At 43.4% G+C, this 19574-nt stretch overlaps 1 protein-coding gene and 1 pseudogene across 1 annotated transcript; one reads left to right on the top strand and one right to left on the bottom strand.

Moving 5' to 3' along the window:
• Positions 1–8287: 8287 nt before the first annotated feature.
• Positions 8288–8913, bottom strand: LOC122166132 (annotated as a pseudogene).
• Positions 8914–12726: 3813 nt separating this feature from the next.
• LOC122166147 (histone PARylation factor 1) lies at positions 12727–18961 on the top strand. The gene is made up of 8 exons (XM_042829711.1): positions 12727–12846; positions 13658–13817; positions 14361–14547; positions 15015–15113; positions 16137–16287; positions 17057–17144; positions 17717–17889; positions 18715–18961. The coding sequence occupies exons 1-8, from the start codon at positions 12727–12729 to the stop codon at positions 18844–18846; spliced, it is 1110 nt and encodes a 369-aa protein (XP_042685645.1). The 3' UTR covers positions 18847–18961.
• The last annotated feature ends 613 nt before the right edge of the window (positions 18962–19574 follow it).

Here is a 19574-nt window from a genome sequence, read left to right as displayed (position 1 = left end):
AAGTATCAGACCACAGGAGTAACATGAAGAACAAGAATAGTCTGACTATTTCAAAAGCACAAGTAAACTTGTATGAATGGGTTAAAAGTGTACACTGACTGCTCTGAACATGTGCATATTTGTCTCGTAAATCAAAACATAGTTTTCTATGCTTTTTTTTTTCCCTTGCTTTGATACTGAGCCAGTGACTTCCTGCATTGCTGTGATGTCCAGCAAAAAGCCTGCTGGGGTATCACAGCTATTCAAGAGTGAGCCCACACAGAGTGGCAAGTGTCACTGGCATCATGTGAAGCGATCTGGATGGCCTCAAAAAGGTACATTTTTATCTCGTTGCCCATGTGACTTCTTTGGCTGTAGATATGGTGGTCAGGCTGGGTAAATAAATACTTGTGTGAGAAGAAACAAAATTCTATGAAAACGAAGCCCAGAACATACCTTGAAGTCCTCCTTATACTAGCACAGTACAGACGAACCTGCCTGGTATACTACATCCTATTTGTTGTTGTTATTGTATTCCTAAGAATGCAGAACTGTCTTCATAATTTTACTTAGCAGCTTAAGTAATAACACTTCTCTGAGACTATAAAAGAGGCTTTGCTCCATGACAACCTGACTGAAATGTTTATTTCAGCATAATTTCTTGATGGCCAAGAACTTGATAATCCATAGTGAGAGCGAATGAACTTCCAGTCAGAGATCTAATGTTAGATCTCATAGGTGGTAATTTGAACTGAGTATCAGCAGATAGGAGTCTAACATTACTTGATCTTACGGTTGCAGTCATAAAGCCAAGTTAGAAACAAGCCTTCTTTTAGCTTATAATTCACTAAAAACAAGTGAAAAGAGAACCCCAGAGCTTCTGAGTCCATCTCAGCAATGCTTCACAATTAGACTTAGGCTGCTGCCTGGAAATTGCATGTGATCTGCTTAGGAGGGGTGCTGATTCTACAATAGACAGGCAGTGGAACACCGAGCAAATTTTTCTAGACTGGGAGGCCCATTTAACTCACCACAACTGGATGTGGACATTGTCACAAACCATTAATTTCTCTTCAAGTAATCCTCATTCGTTCTTTAACAGTCCAAGGAGAAGGATAGTCTGAGCATATGCTCACTGGGCTTCTCTCCTACTGCTCAATCTTAGTAGCTGTGAACTATTTTGCAGTAGCCATTAAGCACTATTCAGTAGTGAGTCCAGAAAGCAGTTCCCACAGTGAACTTGTGGCTGCATTAACTGAATGCTGGGTATCTGAAAACCAGAAAGCAAAAGGTAGTTGGGATGTCTGTCCCACAGACGAGAAGAAACAATAAATATGACAGAGTGAAGGAGCAACAGTGAGAATCTGAGAGCCTTGGAAGACAAGAGAAGAGAAAAACACATCTCAGGGACTAAGGGAATGGCATCACAGCGTGTCTGTTGAGGTGTGGATCTTCTGTGGCTGCAGATACTTTCTGATCAGAAAACACCAATAGTCAAAATGGTGAAAAAGGAAGAGAGGGCGGAGGAAGGTAGAGAGACTCTTGAGGATGGGGACAATGGAACATGGGGGAGGGAAAAAAAGGGGGGAATGTAAAACAGGCAAAAGAATTCAAGGCAAGCAAAATTACAGGTAATGGGAAAGAAATCAAACTGATGTGAGTTAAAATCTGGAAGGAAAAAAGGGATCTTTAGGAAGGAAAGGCTGGGAAGGGGAGGAGGGTGAGTTGCTCTGTAAGTGAGAGAGCCATGGGTATGCATGGAGCTATGCCTAAGGATGGCTATAAACCAGCTGAGAGTTTTCAGGTTGGGGTTTGGTTGGAATTAGTTTCCAGCGCAGAATATCTTGGGTAACATTGCAGTGGCTATCTGCCAAAGACTTCCTCATGATTAAGAAGTAGTAGGTAAGATGTTCTTAATGCAAGTAATAGTCCATGTGTATACCTCTAAGCTCTCCAGAGGCTCTGGGTGTGTAGTTTTGCTACCAGAGTATGCTGGAACTTCCATCTTTGTCAGCAGCACTGGCTACATTCAAGTTACAGGAAACATGGCTAATGAGTCAATAAACAGGACTTTATTCTACCCAGTATTCAGGCACACTAAAGGGAATCTCAGAACTGATCCTAATGATCTGGTTCAGATCCTCAGAACTGGAGCCTAATGGGAATCCTTCAACTGAATCCAGAAAGAGGTGACTAATAAATGCTGCACAATGATGCTCAAGGCAAGCTCACTGTGCAATATATTTATAACTGGCATTTTAGAAATCACAAGGGGCCATGAGTCACGTCCTGACCTTAACAACAGACTCACGCACGCAACCACTTCGTAGAACCACTTTTAATGACCAGGATCCAGCTAGGTCTGACTCTGCCCTGCATTTCTGATGTTTCAGAGACTGACTCCACCCGTGATTCCAACATCAGCTGGAACAAGTGATCAAAGTCAGCCAAAAGACTGATACGTGTGTTAAGAACAGAAACACCTCTGGATTCCTGCCTACCCCAGTGTCAGAATGCTTGCTACCTTATAACAGAATGGATGTCCTGGTAAAAGAGGACAAAACACAAGGCAATGTTATTATTTAATTATTAATACTATCATGAGATCAAGCCAAATGCTTTTGACAGCTTCTCTCATAGACTGTCCTGCATTATGAGGAGGAGAAGCAATGAACCTTTTTGCAAGGACAGACCAAGCTCGTGTATCAGAGAGGAAAGGCAGCACTGCACAGGTGTCATTTCTTACATTACTTTCTTTATTAAAATAAAGTACTTGTAAGGCTCTGGGTGGTTCCACGTAAATGCTTGCAGATAGGACAGATTCCAAGAAGCAAAGTAACATATTTTCAGTGATTCAAAGCCATGAAGCAGAATGATTTTCCTAACTAACAGCGTGGAAAAGACAAGTGATAGGTGCTATTGACAAGCTGACAGGGATCCAGGTAGATGCGCATAAATGTGACTGGGACTGCTGAAAACCTGAAGCTCAAGTAACATTCCAACAATTCTAATAGGGAAATCTGCCCTCATCGGTCTGTGCCCATAATTAATTCACTCTGATCCATACATGTTGAGAGGATAGCACCTGCTAGCTTCTCCATTACTTTCAGACCCTGACTTGCTCTGCTTGGAGTATTAGTTAGGCATGATGAAGGAAATGAATAGAAGAAGTGTGAGGCAGGGAAGGAGGAGGCAAAAGGGAACACAATGATTTGCACTGACATGGGAATTAGTCATATGAGGGGGAAGACTCAAATGAGTTCCTGAGTTCATTTTAGCATGTGTCTTGCCTTAATGTTTTTGTCCATGATGTGGTCAGAAACTGAAGTTTGCTGATGAAGATGGGAAGCAGCACCAGCCAAGATAAGAACTAACACAGAAAAGTACAGCCCATCTCAACATAGAGTGCTTTCCTCAAAAGCAAACAGGACAGGCATCCCTAATAATTTTTTAAACAAACCGTTTTTTGAAGATGAAAACTACAAAAGTGAATACACATCACAGTAGACTCCAAAGGGAAAGAGTCTCCTTTAGACATACAAAGCAGCGCAGAATTTGCAGTATACATAGAAGTATGGAATTCCATGGTAATTTTCAGTCATGGTATCGTTGTAAAATCATTCACTAACCAAGTCTGTCTTGGAGGGCATTTACGTGACTTCTGGGCCATAGCTGCAATTTATTACATAGCATAGCATGCTTGCTTTTACCTCATTCAGTTCACAGCGGTCTTTACGTAGGTTTTAAACCCGATACAACCTTCCATTCAGACACCCAACACTCTAATATTCTGGCCTAAATCTGTACTGAAATGCTATTTTTAAGGCTGGGATGAGAGTAACAAGCCATCACCTCGCAGATTCCCTTTTGTCCTCCATGAAGCATGTATTTGAAGCATTGCACAAAACAGCCTCTAATCGATCCTGAGCTAGGGGCCAAGCAGCAGGAGTCCAACCCATGGGTCAGTGAAGTGGTAAATTTCCATTTGATTCTGTAACTACAAGGGGATTTTACAGAAACTTTGGGCACTCGGACAACCTGCGCTCTTGAGAGAGACAAAAACTTTCACACTGCTCCTCAAAAAAAAGAAGTTGTGGCTGAGTTTGTGGTGGTAGCACTACTTCACATCCAGCTTTCACACAGCTTTCACACAGCTGTTCTCATGGATCAGATTCCTTTTGCAAAAATAGAAAAAGCAGGGGGGAGAGGGAGGGGAATTAAAATGGCCCCTTTCCTCACTCTTACTGAGTACCTGTGCAAAACTGATCTTCCACTCCAGGGTTTTCTGTTTGCATACCAGGTTTTCACCCAGTTCATATCTGCTTAAAGGAATTTTATGTAAGGTGGCTCACAGAGTATGAACCTCTTGACTAGATCCACTGATGTGCCTCATGCATGCAAGTATTTGACCAAAATTGCGGAATAAACTTTTGCTTCCTTATTCAGTCTGTGAAGTCTTGAAAGCTTCCATACACCTACATTTTATTTTATTTCTAAAACACTACATTTACATTACAACACTACATTACCAGGGGGCAAGTAAAAGAGCTGCAGCTCCTGCTTGAGCCCATTTACACTGCCCAGATTGATGTGTTCTCTGTGTCATATGACAGAAGATACGCTGTGCTGTTCAATGGCACCCTTATTCACATCCTAACTGCACCCAGCCCTGATGTATAGCAGTACTGTGTGAACAGATTGCTTTCATGACAGTTTTGCAACTAAGAAGAAGCCAGTTTGAATTGCAATTTTATTTTCAACCAGTCTCAAGTGATGCCTACAGCCTGTGACACAACTGACTCCAACACAGAGCTGATCACACCTGTGCTAAAGTGTCAGTGTAAATAAGCAGACAGTTCTGAACGGTTACATTATATAAACCACACAGCTTTAAAGGGCAATTCACAGCCACGGAGAAGTTTAGAGTCCTAATACTGAGTTGGCAAACAATCTAGCCACTTCTTTTCAGTCCTCATCTTCTTTCTTAAGTGGTAACTGCATAAAAACATGCCAAATGTAACAAACTGCCCCCAAAAATACATCAAGGACAACTTAAATTCTGGGTTTCTACATAACCGGAATGGTGCTACCCAGAAGACTCTATAAGCTTTGTTATGTGCATCCAGTGTAATGCAGTATAATGCACAGATACTCACCCTAACAGATGGTGTGGAAGGAACAAGATTGTGGTAATTACTGCAAAAATGTAGACAATGATGAATGGGGAAGAACTTGGAGCTAAACTTCCTTCCAGAACAACATTTTCTTCAAATACAGTAATGACACTAATTAGTATTGTGATAAAAGACTGATTTAAGAATTACTGATAATTACTTAACTATTATTCATCAGAGATGCTGCTGGATCATACAGTACTTCATCTGCTCTAGAAAAAAATGAAACTTGCAGAGGTTAGTGTCTTCTTTGGTTTATAGAAATTTAACTACTCATGTTACCATTATCGGTCATGTGATTGAATCACCACGGCTTACTGTAAAGGAAAAAAAAATAGCAATTTCTCTAATGATTACAATCCTGAATGTCTCTCAGGACAAAAGCTCTGTCTTGTGGACATTTTCAGTTTTGTCTCACAGCACAGAAAAATACTGGTGTATGACACTGTGCCTGTAGTTGCTAATATGCTCACTGTGCAGTCAACTGTTTCATAGCACTACACACACACCAACAGTTACTTGATGAGCTTTGTAACTGTATTCAGACATACATACATTCATAACAAACCTCTTGTCTACTTCAATTGATATTTCTGTTGGCTTAGTTGTCTCATTCTGGATGATTATTACTTTTTTTTAATGAACGATGCCAACTCAGAAAGTATTTTACACACTCTGTCGACTAAACAGTTATGAAGACACACATTTGGGGTCAGAAAGAAGGAAAATGGCTTTGCCACACTGCAAAGCTAATATGTTGATGGTGAAGGTGAAACCAGACAACAGCAAAATTGAACACTGAGCTGTAAGAACGCAGAGATCAAGGTTTATTTACCCAGTTTTCTTATTCCTCTAGCAAATGCTATCAGCTATCACATAACTGGCTGAGTTTGGAGCCCACTTTTCACAGGAGTTTTAAGAAGATCCTTTGCTGCACGTCCAGCTCTCCCATCTGAAATGCAAATCTGGATCTTTACCTTTTCCTTTTTTTTTTTTTGACATACATAGGAATTATGTATGGGAACTGCTGAGTCACGGCCTGAACCTCTGATTGATCACCTGAGGGGAGCCGTGAGTCAGCCAGAGGAGCACAGGTGAAGGCAATTCAGTTGTGCTGCTCCTAGCCCTATTTAAGAGATGGCTACCAGTGGGGAAGGATCTTTGCTGGAGATCTGCTCTGCTGGTGTTTTGTGAGTGAGACCAGGATAGGGGTAAGCCTTCTGTTTTTTCTTTTTTGTTATCGTAATCTGCTTTGCCTAACTCTCTTCTTTATTTTGTGATTGTAACAGCCTAATATTCTTTGATTATACAGAAATAAAACACTGCAGGTTTCTCAGCCCTTTTGCTTTCCTTTGGATTCTTGGTTATCAGCCCACTGAGTGCTTCTGTCAGAATCTGGCTCCCATCAGAAAAAGCTTTTGTCATATTCAAAAGGCCGCACAGTATGAAGAGGGCTAAATGGTAACAACGTAACTTTTTCTTTCAGGAAATCAGCTTCATTGCTCCAGTCCTCTTCTCTTTGAGGTGTGTGAGGGGGGGAAGAAACAAACAAAACAACCAAACTTTGATCTTTTCTTCAACAACGTCTACGTAGCAGATGCTCTCCCATGAGGTTTCCGCAATGGTATGTCACAGTTACAAATAACCACAGTGTTTGAAGAAAATCTGTACCCTATTTCCTGCAATGGCTTAATCTTACCTGTTCAGCTGAAAATCACAGCAGTCTTTACACAACAGAACTTGCTACGCTGTTCTAAAACTACAGCTGCCTATGTTTTTTGTGAGCCAATTACGCTGAGTTCTGGTCACAACATTACACTCACATACAATGGAGTACACATATAATATAGTTAGTAACTGCAATAGTTACTAACATTCCCAAGACAGAGGCTTTGACTATTTTTTGCCACATCATGTGAGAACTTCTTAAGGTTCTTATTGTGCTGATCACTTAGTTGTGGCTTATAAAGCTGATATGCTACAACGTGTAGGCAATGAAAGGCAGCTTCAGTGTATTCATGAGTGTCTCTCATCCCTAAAAGCTGTGTTTGTGCACTGTGAAAAGTAGTACATTCCAGTACAGACAATTCTTAACTCTTCTGAACAGCAAAGAGCAAAGCTACTGAAGTCAAAATCCTATTGTGAATGAAGCATTCACCAGCTTCTGGGCCATTACCCTATTTTTAAACCTCACTGTTGATACTAAAGCTGTCTAAATTGCCCATGTATACTTACATATCAGAACAAAAGTTGCAGGCCCTAGAGAAATGAAGTTACACGAGAAATCATGTTGGCTCCTCAAGGTTGAGGAAGGATGTCATTCTGTTCCTGTGGTGTGAATGACTGCAGTTTCCCAGTGATGTCTGCACTAGGTTACTGCACTAAGGTATCCTGGTGTGAAAGGGGTGGTGAGCCCAAGGCTCCCATAGGTCTGCATCAAAGGGGAAGGCCAGGCACTACCTCCTCCCACTGTCATCCTGGTGAAAAAAGGGTTGTTTCCTGTTACTGGATGTAGGCTTGCCTTAGACAGTACTTACTATCTTTCAGTATGCTATAACCACGGGGATGGGCTTTTTTTTTTTCCTACCTTGGCTCTTGTTTATGGTAGCTCACAGTATCAAGACATGAACAGTGGGATCACTGAAAACAGAGTTGGATGCATTGTCAGTGTTGTGCAAAGGTGCAATATGGTAACGACAGGCAAGCACCAAACTTGCCTGGTTCTATAACAGGAAACAGCAGAGCTGTGTCAGCACTTTGCTGCACTTGAATTGACTAAGCTTATAGCTGGAAAGCTAACGTGTTTGGGAATGAACTGTGCTGATGCTACATATCTGTTAGCTGGGAATGGCACAGCAGAATGCCAGGTTCAGCACTACTTTCCAGGGATGTTTAAGTCTGTTGTGTTGTTGTGTTGAAGCCACACGGAAAGGAAACCTCCAAGGAGGTCTGAGAGTAGTGCTTTAGATATGAACGCAAGCCCAAAAACCAAAATTAGATTTTAGTGCTGTTTTAGCCTATGCTAAAACTAGCTTTTGTTCCTTTCAATCTCTGCTGCTTGCCAGGATGCAAAGAAAAGTGCAAGAAAAGGTTTTTGTTCCAGAAGCAGCTAAATATGGTTGGATTGCTCACCCTCAACCACTCACTAAATCTGAGGACTGAGCACGGTAAGCTTTTGCTGACGAGATGGTGGCTGCATAGGTTGTGAGTGGGAAGAGTATCTGTGGGAAAGGCACCAAGCTGGTCTGAAACTCAGTCAGGTCAACACTGAAGACACCATCAATGTGAAGGAGGCAGCGATAGATGAGGCAATCTGCCCAGTCAGCCTGTTGAGGTTTGTGTGGGTGGGATCCTTGATATCCGGCTTGCAGTTGCAGATGTTCAAGATGGCCTCGTTGTCCACCATGAAGGAGCAGTCTGTGTTCCAGAGAGGTGTGGGTGCTGAGGATGAAGCTGTTGGGTGGGGTTGGGTACACAGACAACTCCAGCTTGGATTTTGGCCGTCCTCCAAAGAGAGCTGCCCCATAAGGCATGAAGTGAACCTCAAGCCTTTACCTCCCCAAAGTTGTGCAAGGTCAGGGAACTCTTGGAGCCTGTACTTGTCAGCCATTGTATGAGCCCTGGCAACAACAGAATTGCTGATCTCCTCACCCGTAGTGTGGTTGTCCCAAGAATAGTTACTAGAAGCATCTTCTTTGCCATGGATGAGATGCTCCAGGTGGAAGAGTGTGTAATAGGTCTCAGTCCTGGTCTCATCAATTAAGATTTAACTTCCTGGGGTAATACATGTAGCTGGACTGCGCCTGATGACAGTGTCAAATATACACTGCTGTGCTTCACAGTAAACCAGGTAACTTGTAATGATCAATTTGTTAGCTGTAAATCTTAACTGCATTTGCTTAACTGCAAATGATCTTACTTGAATTATAGTTCTGTACAATCACAGGACTACCAAGGAAATTAGTAGCATGGATGGTAGGGGTCAGATTGCACACTTAAGCAATCAGAGTGGTTTTCCTATACTCAATTCAGAGCAGAAAGAAAGGCAGGTTTAAGATTGCAGTAAAACACTACTGCCAACTTAAAAACCATAGGCTACTGCTAGGTACCACATCTAAATAAACAGTGGTTCAAAATGCTGGATTACAACAGGACCAAGCTTTGAGGTTTCTTGTCAAGAGTTGTTATTTTAAGGCTCTCTGAGTTGATGCCAAAATAATAGTAATCACTGCACTAAAAGGTGTATGTGATTCCAAGCCTTTCACAACCATCTACTTATATCCTTATCCGTGTTCTATTCTAGACATTCCCAATAGAAATCAACATGAAGCCTCTAGGATTTCTCAGGAAATAGATGGCCTGCAATATCATTGAGTTTTATTCCAGTGACAAGACCTTTTTTCTCCTCCTCCCACCGTGTTTTCTTCTCTCATTCATCCTGATGTATACATCCTACCTCACAGAACTGCAAGGAGAGCTGGCAGCAACCCAGGACAACCTATCAGCCCAGTCAGCAGTGAGGTGGTGACTCAGCAGAGGCTTTGCAGAGGTCTTTGCAGTCTGCTGCAGCACTGCTCACTCACAACCTTCCCGGAGGCAGATCCCTCATCCTTGACACTGACTGTGTACACCGCAGTTCTTGCTCATCCTTGCTTTTTCATGGGCAGGAGGACACGTTTTCCTCTGAACTGGAAAACATGGAGCTGTCGTACAGCAGCTAATAATGGTAGGACCAGTGGCTCTGTGTGACCTAAGGATCATTTAAGGCATAAGTGTCCAACCCACTAGTTATACAGTTTTATTGCCCCCTTTTTTTTTTTAATAATAAGAAAAAGAAAACATAAAAGGTTTGTTACTTACACACAGTGACTACGTTATACTTTTATATGCAGCTCAGGTAAGCCAAAAGGTTGCACACCCATGATTTCAGGCTTAACTTGGTAATTCTGTGAAGTAACTCATTAAGAGCCAGACCTTCACTTAAACTGTAATGTTAAAAACTAATTAGAAATAGTATAATTTCACAGTATGTCCATAAGCCACTCAAAACAGACAAACAAAAATCCAGCATGGTACGTATACTGAGACTGCGTAGAGTAAGACTCAGTTATCTGAAGCTGAGAAGCAGCTTTTCTCCCAAAGGAGCTGCACTGAATGGTGTACAAGGACACACAGCCTGGCCATGAACGGATTTAGGTACTTCTTTGTCTTGTTTTTTTTCTTTTTTATAAGAATTTTAATGGCTCCCTCTTGTGGCAAGTGAAGCACAGTAGCACGTTCCTCTGCAATGGAATTTGTATATATTTATATTGCGTGGTTTAGTCATCAGTACATTGTGGAGACCAATGAGAAGACTGCACACCTACTCCTTACTGCTTAGGTACCCTGCAAGTTATCTAAAAATATGACTTGAATGTATACAAAAGGGTGGGGAAAAATAGATTAATAATACGTGTCACACAACTAAATGGGTAATGCAGAGCAGATTATATCGTGCCTTGCAGGAAACTCAGCTCTCAGGACTCTGGAACGCCCGATACAGACTATCTGACAGCAAAGACATAAGAGTCTGTTCATCAGTAGGAAGAAGATGGCTCTAATTTACTTTATTGTATATTCTTCTTTTGTTGCTTACGCTTTGTGAGAAGTCTTAAATGTTACAGCCCTACAAGTCGTTAACAGAAGGAATGCCAATATAACTAGCAATATCAAGTTAGATGCGTTTTCCAAGTCTGTGACTTTAGCAGTCAGAACAAACTATTTGGAGGTAGATATGCACAGACTGAATTATTGCTTGTTTACAGAGAGAAAAAAATACAACTGTGTTCTGAATGATCATTTAGTATCTTAAATGTTGCTTTCTGCTGTTGTTTTCTTTGGGCAGAGGCCCTACATGGTGTAACTATGGGATCCCACAGGCGCTCTATCTCTAAAATTCAGAGAAGAACTGATGAGGATAAAGAATTTACAGAGGAGTAATTGCAAGAGCTTATTAAACCTTAAGTTCAGAATGGTTGTTGTGAAAACATCTTCTTAGCTACTGCCTGAAAGTAGATACCTGTGACCTCAGAAATGCTCTTTCTATCAATCCAGTCATTCAAAGTTAGATTTCTGAATGTACTGCCAACATGTTCTCAGCTGAACCAAGCTAACTGCCTCACAGGTAAGCATGATGGGGTGCAATCACGCAACTGAGCCCACTTCTCCTGATGTACTCATTCCAAAACTGTTTGTAACATTTATATAAAATGCATGAGTTACACCACACATATATACGTCTATGAATGTATACATCCTCGGACAAAATGAGTTCTTATTTTACATATGACCAAACGCTGTTACTTTTACTCAATAATCTAGTGGCTGCAGCACCTGCCTGAAAAGCATGAGATGATTTCTTACCTTTTCTCCTAGATACTGTGCCTTTCTTTCCGGGGGTATCCCAGCAGACTACTCTGGAAGAGAGATGATCTCAGGCTTTTATAGCTTCTGTGGAGAAAAGAATGAAAAATACAGTGATCTACAACGTTTCGCGAGAGCTGCATCTGTACTACAGAGGAAACAGCCCTCCAGTCAGCCTTGTGAGGCCTCTCCCTATCAACACTATATAATGCCCAAGTACTGATCCAGGTGAGTAGCATTTTTTTCTGGCACAGTTTTGCCTCGTGAGGTACCGGCATACCTCAAACGCGCCGTCACACATCCACCTCACACCCCTGTTACGTCTCAGTGCCAAACACTAACTAAGAGGCAAAACATCTAACTGAGGCTGTGGAAAGGTTCTACCTTCTTGAGTCAAAACGCAGCAGCTTTCACGATTCACTTTGCAGCAGAAGGCTAACATGGCAGCAACACACACTTCAGACTATGGGCTGTTTGAGCTACCCTTCCTGCGGTGCTCTTGTATTCAGCTTACAAGTGTTTTCCTTGTGGAACGGAGGATGGATTTTTGGAACTTCATTTTAGTATAAAAGGACAAGGAGGTTTGGAAAGTATCTGCAAAGGTGCGGGTCTGGAGGTGAGGTAAATTAAGGAATTGGTTCCTTGAGGCTGTGTCCTGAGGTACAAGAACCTCAGTCTGGCCAGTGTTAAGAAGCTTTTCCTTAGTTCTTCGAAATTCTTTGCTTTTTTAGCATGTAATGAATAACAGCTAATTCCTTAACTGCATTAACTTTGCAATCAGGAAAAGCCAATCTTGAAACGGTAACGGATGGCAGAAGCTAGCAGTCGTTAGACGTAACACCGGAATGGGGAATACAGGCATCTCTGGCGCCACTGAGCCATTGCACTGCTGGAGGTTAGGACGCGTTGAGCGAAGCTAGCTGATGGACTGCGACGCGAGGGGAGATGGAGCTTTGTTCTCCTCAGAAGCAAGACCCGGTCACCTCCATCAAGCTGCTGGGGAAGTCGCTGCTCCAGGTGCATTCACCCAGCTTCCAGTACGGCTCAGGTCTGCTATGCTGCGGACTGCAGCGACACCGAGACCAGCCGCTCTTCGCGCCTAACCGCCTGCTCGCGCTCTTCACTTCCCGCCCAAGGAGGAGCGCGAGAACCCGGGCGGGGCGGCGTGCGCATGCGCGAAGGCCCAGCGAGCGACCTCGGAAGGGGCGGGGCGAGGCGCGATGCGAACGGCGGGAGCATGACAGGTGGCGGGAAGCGGCGGCAGCGCGCGGCGGAGCCGGAGGGAGAGCAGGTGGGCGCTGGGGAGCGCGCGGGCGGCTGGGGGCGGAGGGTGAGGCGGGTGAGGGGCTTGGCGCGCGGCTTGGCCGGACGGCACCGGCGAGAGGGTGGGCGAGAACTCTGCTAGGCCTCAGTGGCGGCCGTGCTGCTGCCGGCCCGCGGCTAATGGCACGGTGGCTCCGGCGGGGAGGGCTTGTGACGTGTGGCCGAGTTGTATTGGCTTCTAGGAAGGCAGGCTGAGGGAGCTGAGCTTGTTCAGTTTGGAGAAAAGAAAGCTGTGGAGAGACCTCACTACAGCCTTCCAGTACCTGAAGGGAGCCTACAAATAGCAGGGGAGTCAGCTCTTTGAAAGGATAGATAACAGCAGGACAAGGGGAAATGGCTTGAAGTTGAGGGAGGGAAGATTGAGGTTGGATGTCGGGGGGAAGATTTTTACAGTGAGAGTGGTGAGGTGCTGGAACAGCTGCCCAGAGGGGCTGTGGATGCCCTGTCTCTGGAGGTGTTCAAGGCCAGGTTGGATGGGGCCCTGGGCAGCCTGGGCTGGTATTAAATGCGGAGGTTGGTGGCCCTGCATGTGGAGATTCATGACCCTTGAGGTCCTTTCCAACCCTGGCCATTCTGTGGTTCTGTGATCAGCCCATAAGGGCGCTGGTCCACACAGATGACAGCGGCGCTTTGTGCTGCTGTGTGTGAGTACAGGGGTGAGGTGAGGCACTGGTAAGGTCTCTGTGCAAAAGAAGCACTCGGATCTATGTGTGCGCTTTGCAGAGTTCAGTGTGACCATCAGGAAGCACTCAGGTGCCCTTTTCTTTCTGTGTCTGCAGTGCGACAAAAACAGGGACACCAAGAAGAGACGATCAGGCCAGGCAGAGGCATGCGATGCCCTCCAACAAGAAGCAGAGTCGTGCTATCGGCTGAGGCTGCCTGAGGACTTCTATCAGTTCTGGAAGTTTTGTGAGGAGCTAGATCCCGAGAAACCAACTGGTAGGCTGTGCGATTCTCAGTGGTTTTTGCCTTTTCCCTTTCTAACAGCTGAGAGGGAGGCAGACGGGGCTGTGGGAGGCATCCTCGTGCTGCTCTGTTTTCAGTTCAGGCGCGAGATAATTCCGGGTGTATAAACAAGAATGCTGGGCTGCTCACAAGGACGTCGGTGTGCTTCAAGCTTTCTGAAATAAAATGGCATAATGAAAGGGACTAAATGTGGCCTAATTCTGCCATTCTTGCAAGCCCATCTGAAGTATTTAACGAGGAATTAAAGCATTCCTCACATGAACTCAGACTTCAGCTGCCCCAAATTGATTTTATTATAAGACAATATGGTATTCCTAGGTGCTCTGAAAATGACACTTTGTTTTGATGTGAAAAGAGTAATAATCTAGCTCTTGAATGGAAACTATCCGGGTAGAATATCTCAGCTTTTGTCATCTGCTAAACAGCGCACCTGACTGTTATTTGTGGGGGCTTTTGATACCTGAGTGACACAGGAAATGCCTCAGTTTACGAAACAGTTCACCCTCTGCTTTTCAGATGCACTTGTGTCAAGTGTTGGGCTTAAACTGGTTGGACCTTATGACATTCTTGCTGGGAAACACAAAAAAGCAAAGTCGACAGATGTGAACTTCAGTCTTCACTGGAGATTCTTCTATGATCCCCCTGAATTCCAGACTATACTTGTTGGGGATAGCAAAACACAGTATCACATGGGATATTTCAGGTATTTGATTCAATCTATGCTGATATAGTTGTGTGTAACTTTGTTTGCTCATCTTTGTTTTCCACGAGACAGGATTTGAGAACTGCACTGTCATCTGTCTCCTGTAGTAGGATATTAACATGTGAATTGGTATTTTAATAAAAGAAGATCAAAGACGTTTAATAAATATTTCCATCTTCTCTTCAACTTCTTCCCCCAAATTCTCCAGATCATTTTCACTCATTGGTCTTTAATTCTAATTTTCTTTAAAAAGTCAAGCATTATGAAATAAGGGAGACGTGCATTCTCTCCATGTATCGATAGGAGTTCCTTTCAAAGCCGTGCTGTAAGGCTGTATAGCTGCTTAACTGTGCTTTTGTTAGCTTTCTGAAGATGGCAGTATGGCAAGGATGGAAATTTATCTCAGTTTGGAGTAGGAGAAACGGGCACAGCTTGAGTATTATTTGTATGTACTTGTTCATAAACAGGGATGTGCCAGATGAGCTTCCAGTGTGGGTTGGTGCAAATGAAGCGAGGAAGAGCTGTCTGATTTCACAAGTTGGTGATAATGTATTTGCTGCAGTCAAGTAAGGTTCATATTTACTTTTATTCATAACAAGTTGTGTAGAAAACAAACCATTATTAATGTAGCTATCTTACTGCGCCTCTTTATTCCTCAAGAAACCCTCCCTTACTCCTACTCTGATAGCAAGCTTTAAGCTGCCCTGAAAGTCTTCCATAGGCTTCTTGAAAATGTTTTCCTTTTATAAATAGAATGCTAAGAGTTAGTTGTCTGAATCTTAAAATGTACTGGAATGACTGCAAGGGGGATAGGCTCTTAAGGAAAAGCTGCCCACTTAATGTGTCAAAGAACTTTGTAGGTAAAGAATAAAGCATCTCAAACAGTGGTGAAGAAAATCTGATCATTCTAAATGATAAGGTGTAGCTTTTGTTTTTCTTGCACACTTAAAACTACACTTTATATTCTAAAAAGAGTAACTACAGGAAGCCCTGTTTCTGAGCTGGGGCATGGAGATAGAATTCCTTGTTTCATGTCCTTTACCATATCTTGCATCGTGAGCTTAAACAGTGGAAGTGTGAGTACTCCTGTCTAATGACCTGCCAGTTAAAAATGGAAAGCTCTCTGAGGACAGATTCGTGTCAGTAAGTGGAAGCATACTAAGGAAACCTCCCATAAAGAGCTCTCATGTAGTGCAGTCCAGTGATGGCATTTGTTTAAGAAGCACCATAAAGACGTGTTGATGTGCATGACTTGGATGACAAAAAGTGTATGAGGCACTGAAGCAGTAAACTGAATTCTTCACATAGCAGCGTGTATAGTTAAGTTCCTGAGCATCTTCAGCACCTGCAGATTGCGTAAACTGTATTGTAATACAGCAAATACAGATGGGACACAGCACAGTGTGCACTGTGCTTTAAAACCCTTTGGCTGTTCTGGTTGTTAAGAGGCCTGAGTTCCTAAGTCTGTGCCTAAATAAACCCATGACTGCTAATCAGCATCGCAAGATTTGAAGGTGCAGTGAATAGAGGGCTGTTTGTTTGTTTGTTTTCTGCTGAGCTCTTTTAAGACGTGTTTCTTCTGTTCACAGGTTATTTTTGTCAAAAAAACTTAAGGAAGTGACTGATAAAAAGAAAAATGCTGTTTTGAAAGACATAGATGAAAAGCTAACAAGGACAGCAAAAGAATTGGGTTATTCTCTGGAACAAAAAACCATGAAGATGAAACAGAGAGATAAGAAAGTAAGACTTTCCTGATGCACTGGAGACAACTGAGTTCTGTTAAACTGCTTTTCTTTTATTTTTTCTCCACTTACTTGCCTGATTTTTTTTTTCTTCCTTTCTTTGGCTTCCTTCTATTCAGTAAAGAAGCATCTCTTAAAAATTTCAGAGCAAATCATCACTACAAAATTTCAGGAAAGGGAAGATCAATAGAACTGTGTTCCAAATGTAGGATTGAATTTAAATGCTTTATTATTCTTATAACCTGTAGCTTAGCAAGTAAGGCATTAAAGGGAAAGCAAACAGAAACAAAACTACAGGGGAAACAGTTTAGAAACTGAAACAAATGGGGAAGAACCTAGACATAGAACCATAGAATGGCTTGGGTTGGAAGGGACCCCAAGGATTGTGAAGCTCCAACCCTTCTGCCACAGGCAGAGCCGCTATAAATGCCTCATTATTGAAGGTTCGCTACGAACAGGAACGTGGAGGGTGATAGGTATCAATAGGGGGATTTTAGTCTATTTTCTGAATACCTATCAGAAATAATTTTGGCAGATGAGCGAATCCAAGGATTCCTACATTTCAGAACATCATTGGAGTTTTCAGTTCTGTTAAACTTCAGTGCTTAACAGTAGCTGCTGCACAGTTTAAGGTGATGTCCTTGAGGCTGGGTGCTGCATTTGGCTTGACCACCACAAGTCAGGTGCTAACAATGCTTTCATGTGAACGGTTTTATGTCGTAGCGTTGCCTTACAGCACTAGGTTCAATTTCCTGGCTCTTTTTTAGGTGGTGGCCAAAACATTTCATGGAGCAGGCCTGGTTGTTCCTGTAGACAAAAATGATGTTGGATACAGAGAACTTCCCGAAACAAACGGTAAGCACCTTGTTTACTGTGTTCTTCCACTTTCATTTGGCAGCCTCCACTCAAATCTAGTCAGCAAAAAACAAACTGCAGTCAGTTTTTCTACCTAGAGAAGACGAGTAGCTGGGAGTAAAGGGCAGAAGCTTTAACCATTGTAATGTAACTGATTTTTTTTTTTTAATAAATCTGATAAGAGTCAGTAAAACATATTACATACTACTACTGAAGTAACAACTCCTAAGGTAGCAGTTTAGTCTACACTGCTGTATTGGCACAGCTGTGCAGGAAGGATTCTAAAAGAACTGATCCACACTCAGGGATGTTTTGGTTTTGTTTCTCATTTTGCCTCTTCTGGTGCTGTTCTGACCTGAACCAGTTCGTTGATGCAAGTTTTGATATGTGGATACCCATCTCTGAAGGGGGGACTGAGGTAGGGTGGATACAGGATGAGAAGGAGCTGTAAAGGGTGTAGCTCAGGGTGTGTCATTTAATCTTCAGTTGAGACCCACGGGGATACTTTTGGCAGAAGCTGCTTTGATGCAGTATTCTTTAATCTAAACATATTTCTGCTTTTATTTTTGCAGCTAATCTTAAGAAAATATGTAAGGCCATTGTTGATGCTCCTACTGATGATGAGAGGCTGAAGGCGTTTGCACCCATTCAGGAAATGCTCACCTATGTTCAGTTTGCTAACGATGAATGTGACTATGGAATGGGATATGAACTGGGGATGGACCTTTTCTGCTATGGCTCACACGTAAGTACCACAGAAGCCATGCATGTTGCAGTCACACATTATTTTATGTGTAGGTCAGGGGTTGGTGTGTATCACAGCTCTTTATTCCTAGCTCTTATCACATGCTTGTTGCTAGGAACCATGGAAGTCTGTGCGGATGTTCTTAGTGTGTGACAACAGCTAAGAAGTCGTATTTATGACTCTATTCCACGTTAAATTAGAAACAGTTTCTATGATGCCACGATCCTCCAGGTCAAAAGAATTTAAATGGCACTTTTGTGATTTGATGTGCACATGACAGTGAGTCATGCTGAAAAAAATGCAGAATTCTTAGTCTAGATATGCAGGATAGATACGAAGCTCCCTTTCCCCACCTGCTTTTATGGGCTCAAGCACTCGTGCTGAGCTTGATCAAGAAACAGGCTGATGTCTGTCTGCAGTCATCCCAGGGGGTAAAAAAAATTGACCCTGGGGTCTTTTGCCTGTGTGCACTTCCCAGACGATGGCATGAAGCCCTCCCACCAGTCTGCTGTAGCCTGTAGGTTTCTGGATGTTTCTTTCTGGCTTGCTGAGGCTGTTCTGAGTTGACTCATCAGCGTTTAATCATACCTAAAGGCTCAGTGTAATGCTCCTTGTTGTCTGTTCACCCTCACCACCCTCCTCCCCCCTCGACTGAGAAGGGCCATGGCTGCAGGGACATCACGGTTGGCTGTTTCTCACCTCATGCTGTCAGCCACCGATGGAACGCTGCTGTTCCTGCTGCAGCTCCACATAGAGGTGCCCCAGCCCTGGGGAGAGGTGGGCCTGGAGCAGGGCTGCGCTTAGGGCTGCTGTTCTCTCTTGCAGTACTTCCACAAGACCGTGGCCCAGCTGCTGCCGCTCGCCTACAGCCTGCTGAAGAGGAACCTCTTTGCCGAGGTGATTGAGGCGCACCTGGCGGACCGTAGGCAGGAGGGCCTGGACCGCCTGGCATCCTGAACTGGGGCAGCACCAGGCTGTGCTCATGTTGTGGGCTGTGGGCTGTTTTATTTGTTCTGTGCTATTTTTCCACGTGGAAACGCGTTCTGTGCTGTTAATAAAGCTTTCCTAAGGACTGGCTGGCTGTTGCTCGCCCTGGTAACCCCTGGCGTGAGGCTATAAACTGATTCCAGCAAGCATCAGTAATGTCCGTTGGTGCTGCTGTTCCCCTCATGGAGGAATTGTCAGTGACATCATTTCACTGGATACGTGCTGCTTCCTGCTTCCATGTCAGACACAGAGTTGTCCCAGCCCCTCTGTTGCCATGTGTCACACAGCAGGAGGTGTTTCTCTCAGAGCACTCCTTGAGCCGTAGCGCTCAGTTTAGTTTAACACACTGTGAAGCCATAGGCCGTTGTAAATCGCAAAGCTATCTTCAGTTCTCAGTCATGCAGCATCTGCTTTTCTAAACCTGATAGCTCCCCCCTTTGGATCAGCATCCAGAGGTTTCATTTATTCAAACATTAGCGAGCAGATACAAGCTGTTCCATGGGCCTTCTCTTTTCAGGCTCCAAACAGAAGATGCTTCCATATCATTTCCCTGTAAGTGACACAAGCATTCACCTTTCACGTTATTTAGTTCTGAACGTCTTAGTAAAAAATGGGGACATCAGTATGTACTTTTGTCTGTTCTCAATGTGAGGTTAATGACTGTAACGTTAACTGGAAAAAATGCTGAAGTGAAATAC

This window comes from Centrocercus urophasianus, unplaced genomic scaffold (assembly GCF_019232065.1).
Source record: "Centrocercus urophasianus isolate 14NV4802_14NV808 unplaced genomic scaffold, USGS_Curo_1.0 seq_32, whole genome shotgun sequence".
Taxonomy (NCBI): domain Eukaryota; kingdom Metazoa; phylum Chordata; class Aves; order Galliformes; family Phasianidae; genus Centrocercus; species Centrocercus urophasianus.
Note: the sequence above shows the minus strand (reverse complement) of the source record. Positions and strands in the feature narration are given on the sequence as shown.

Excerpts from the sequence above, each read along its gene's own strand:
- LOC122166147 (XM_042829711.1), top strand. The coding sequence starts at position 12,727 with ATGCGCGAAGGCCCAGCGAGCGACCTCGGAAGGGGCGGGGCGAGGCGC. Across the intron at positions 13,818-14,360 it reads AGATCCCGAGAAACCAACTG|ATGCACTTGTGTCAAGTGTT; the intron begins GTAGGCTGTGCG and ends TCTGCTTTTCAG. Across the intron at positions 16,288-17,056 it reads TGAAACAGAGAGATAAGAAA|GTGGTGGCCAAAACATTTCA; the intron begins GTAAGACTTTCC and ends GCTCTTTTTTAG.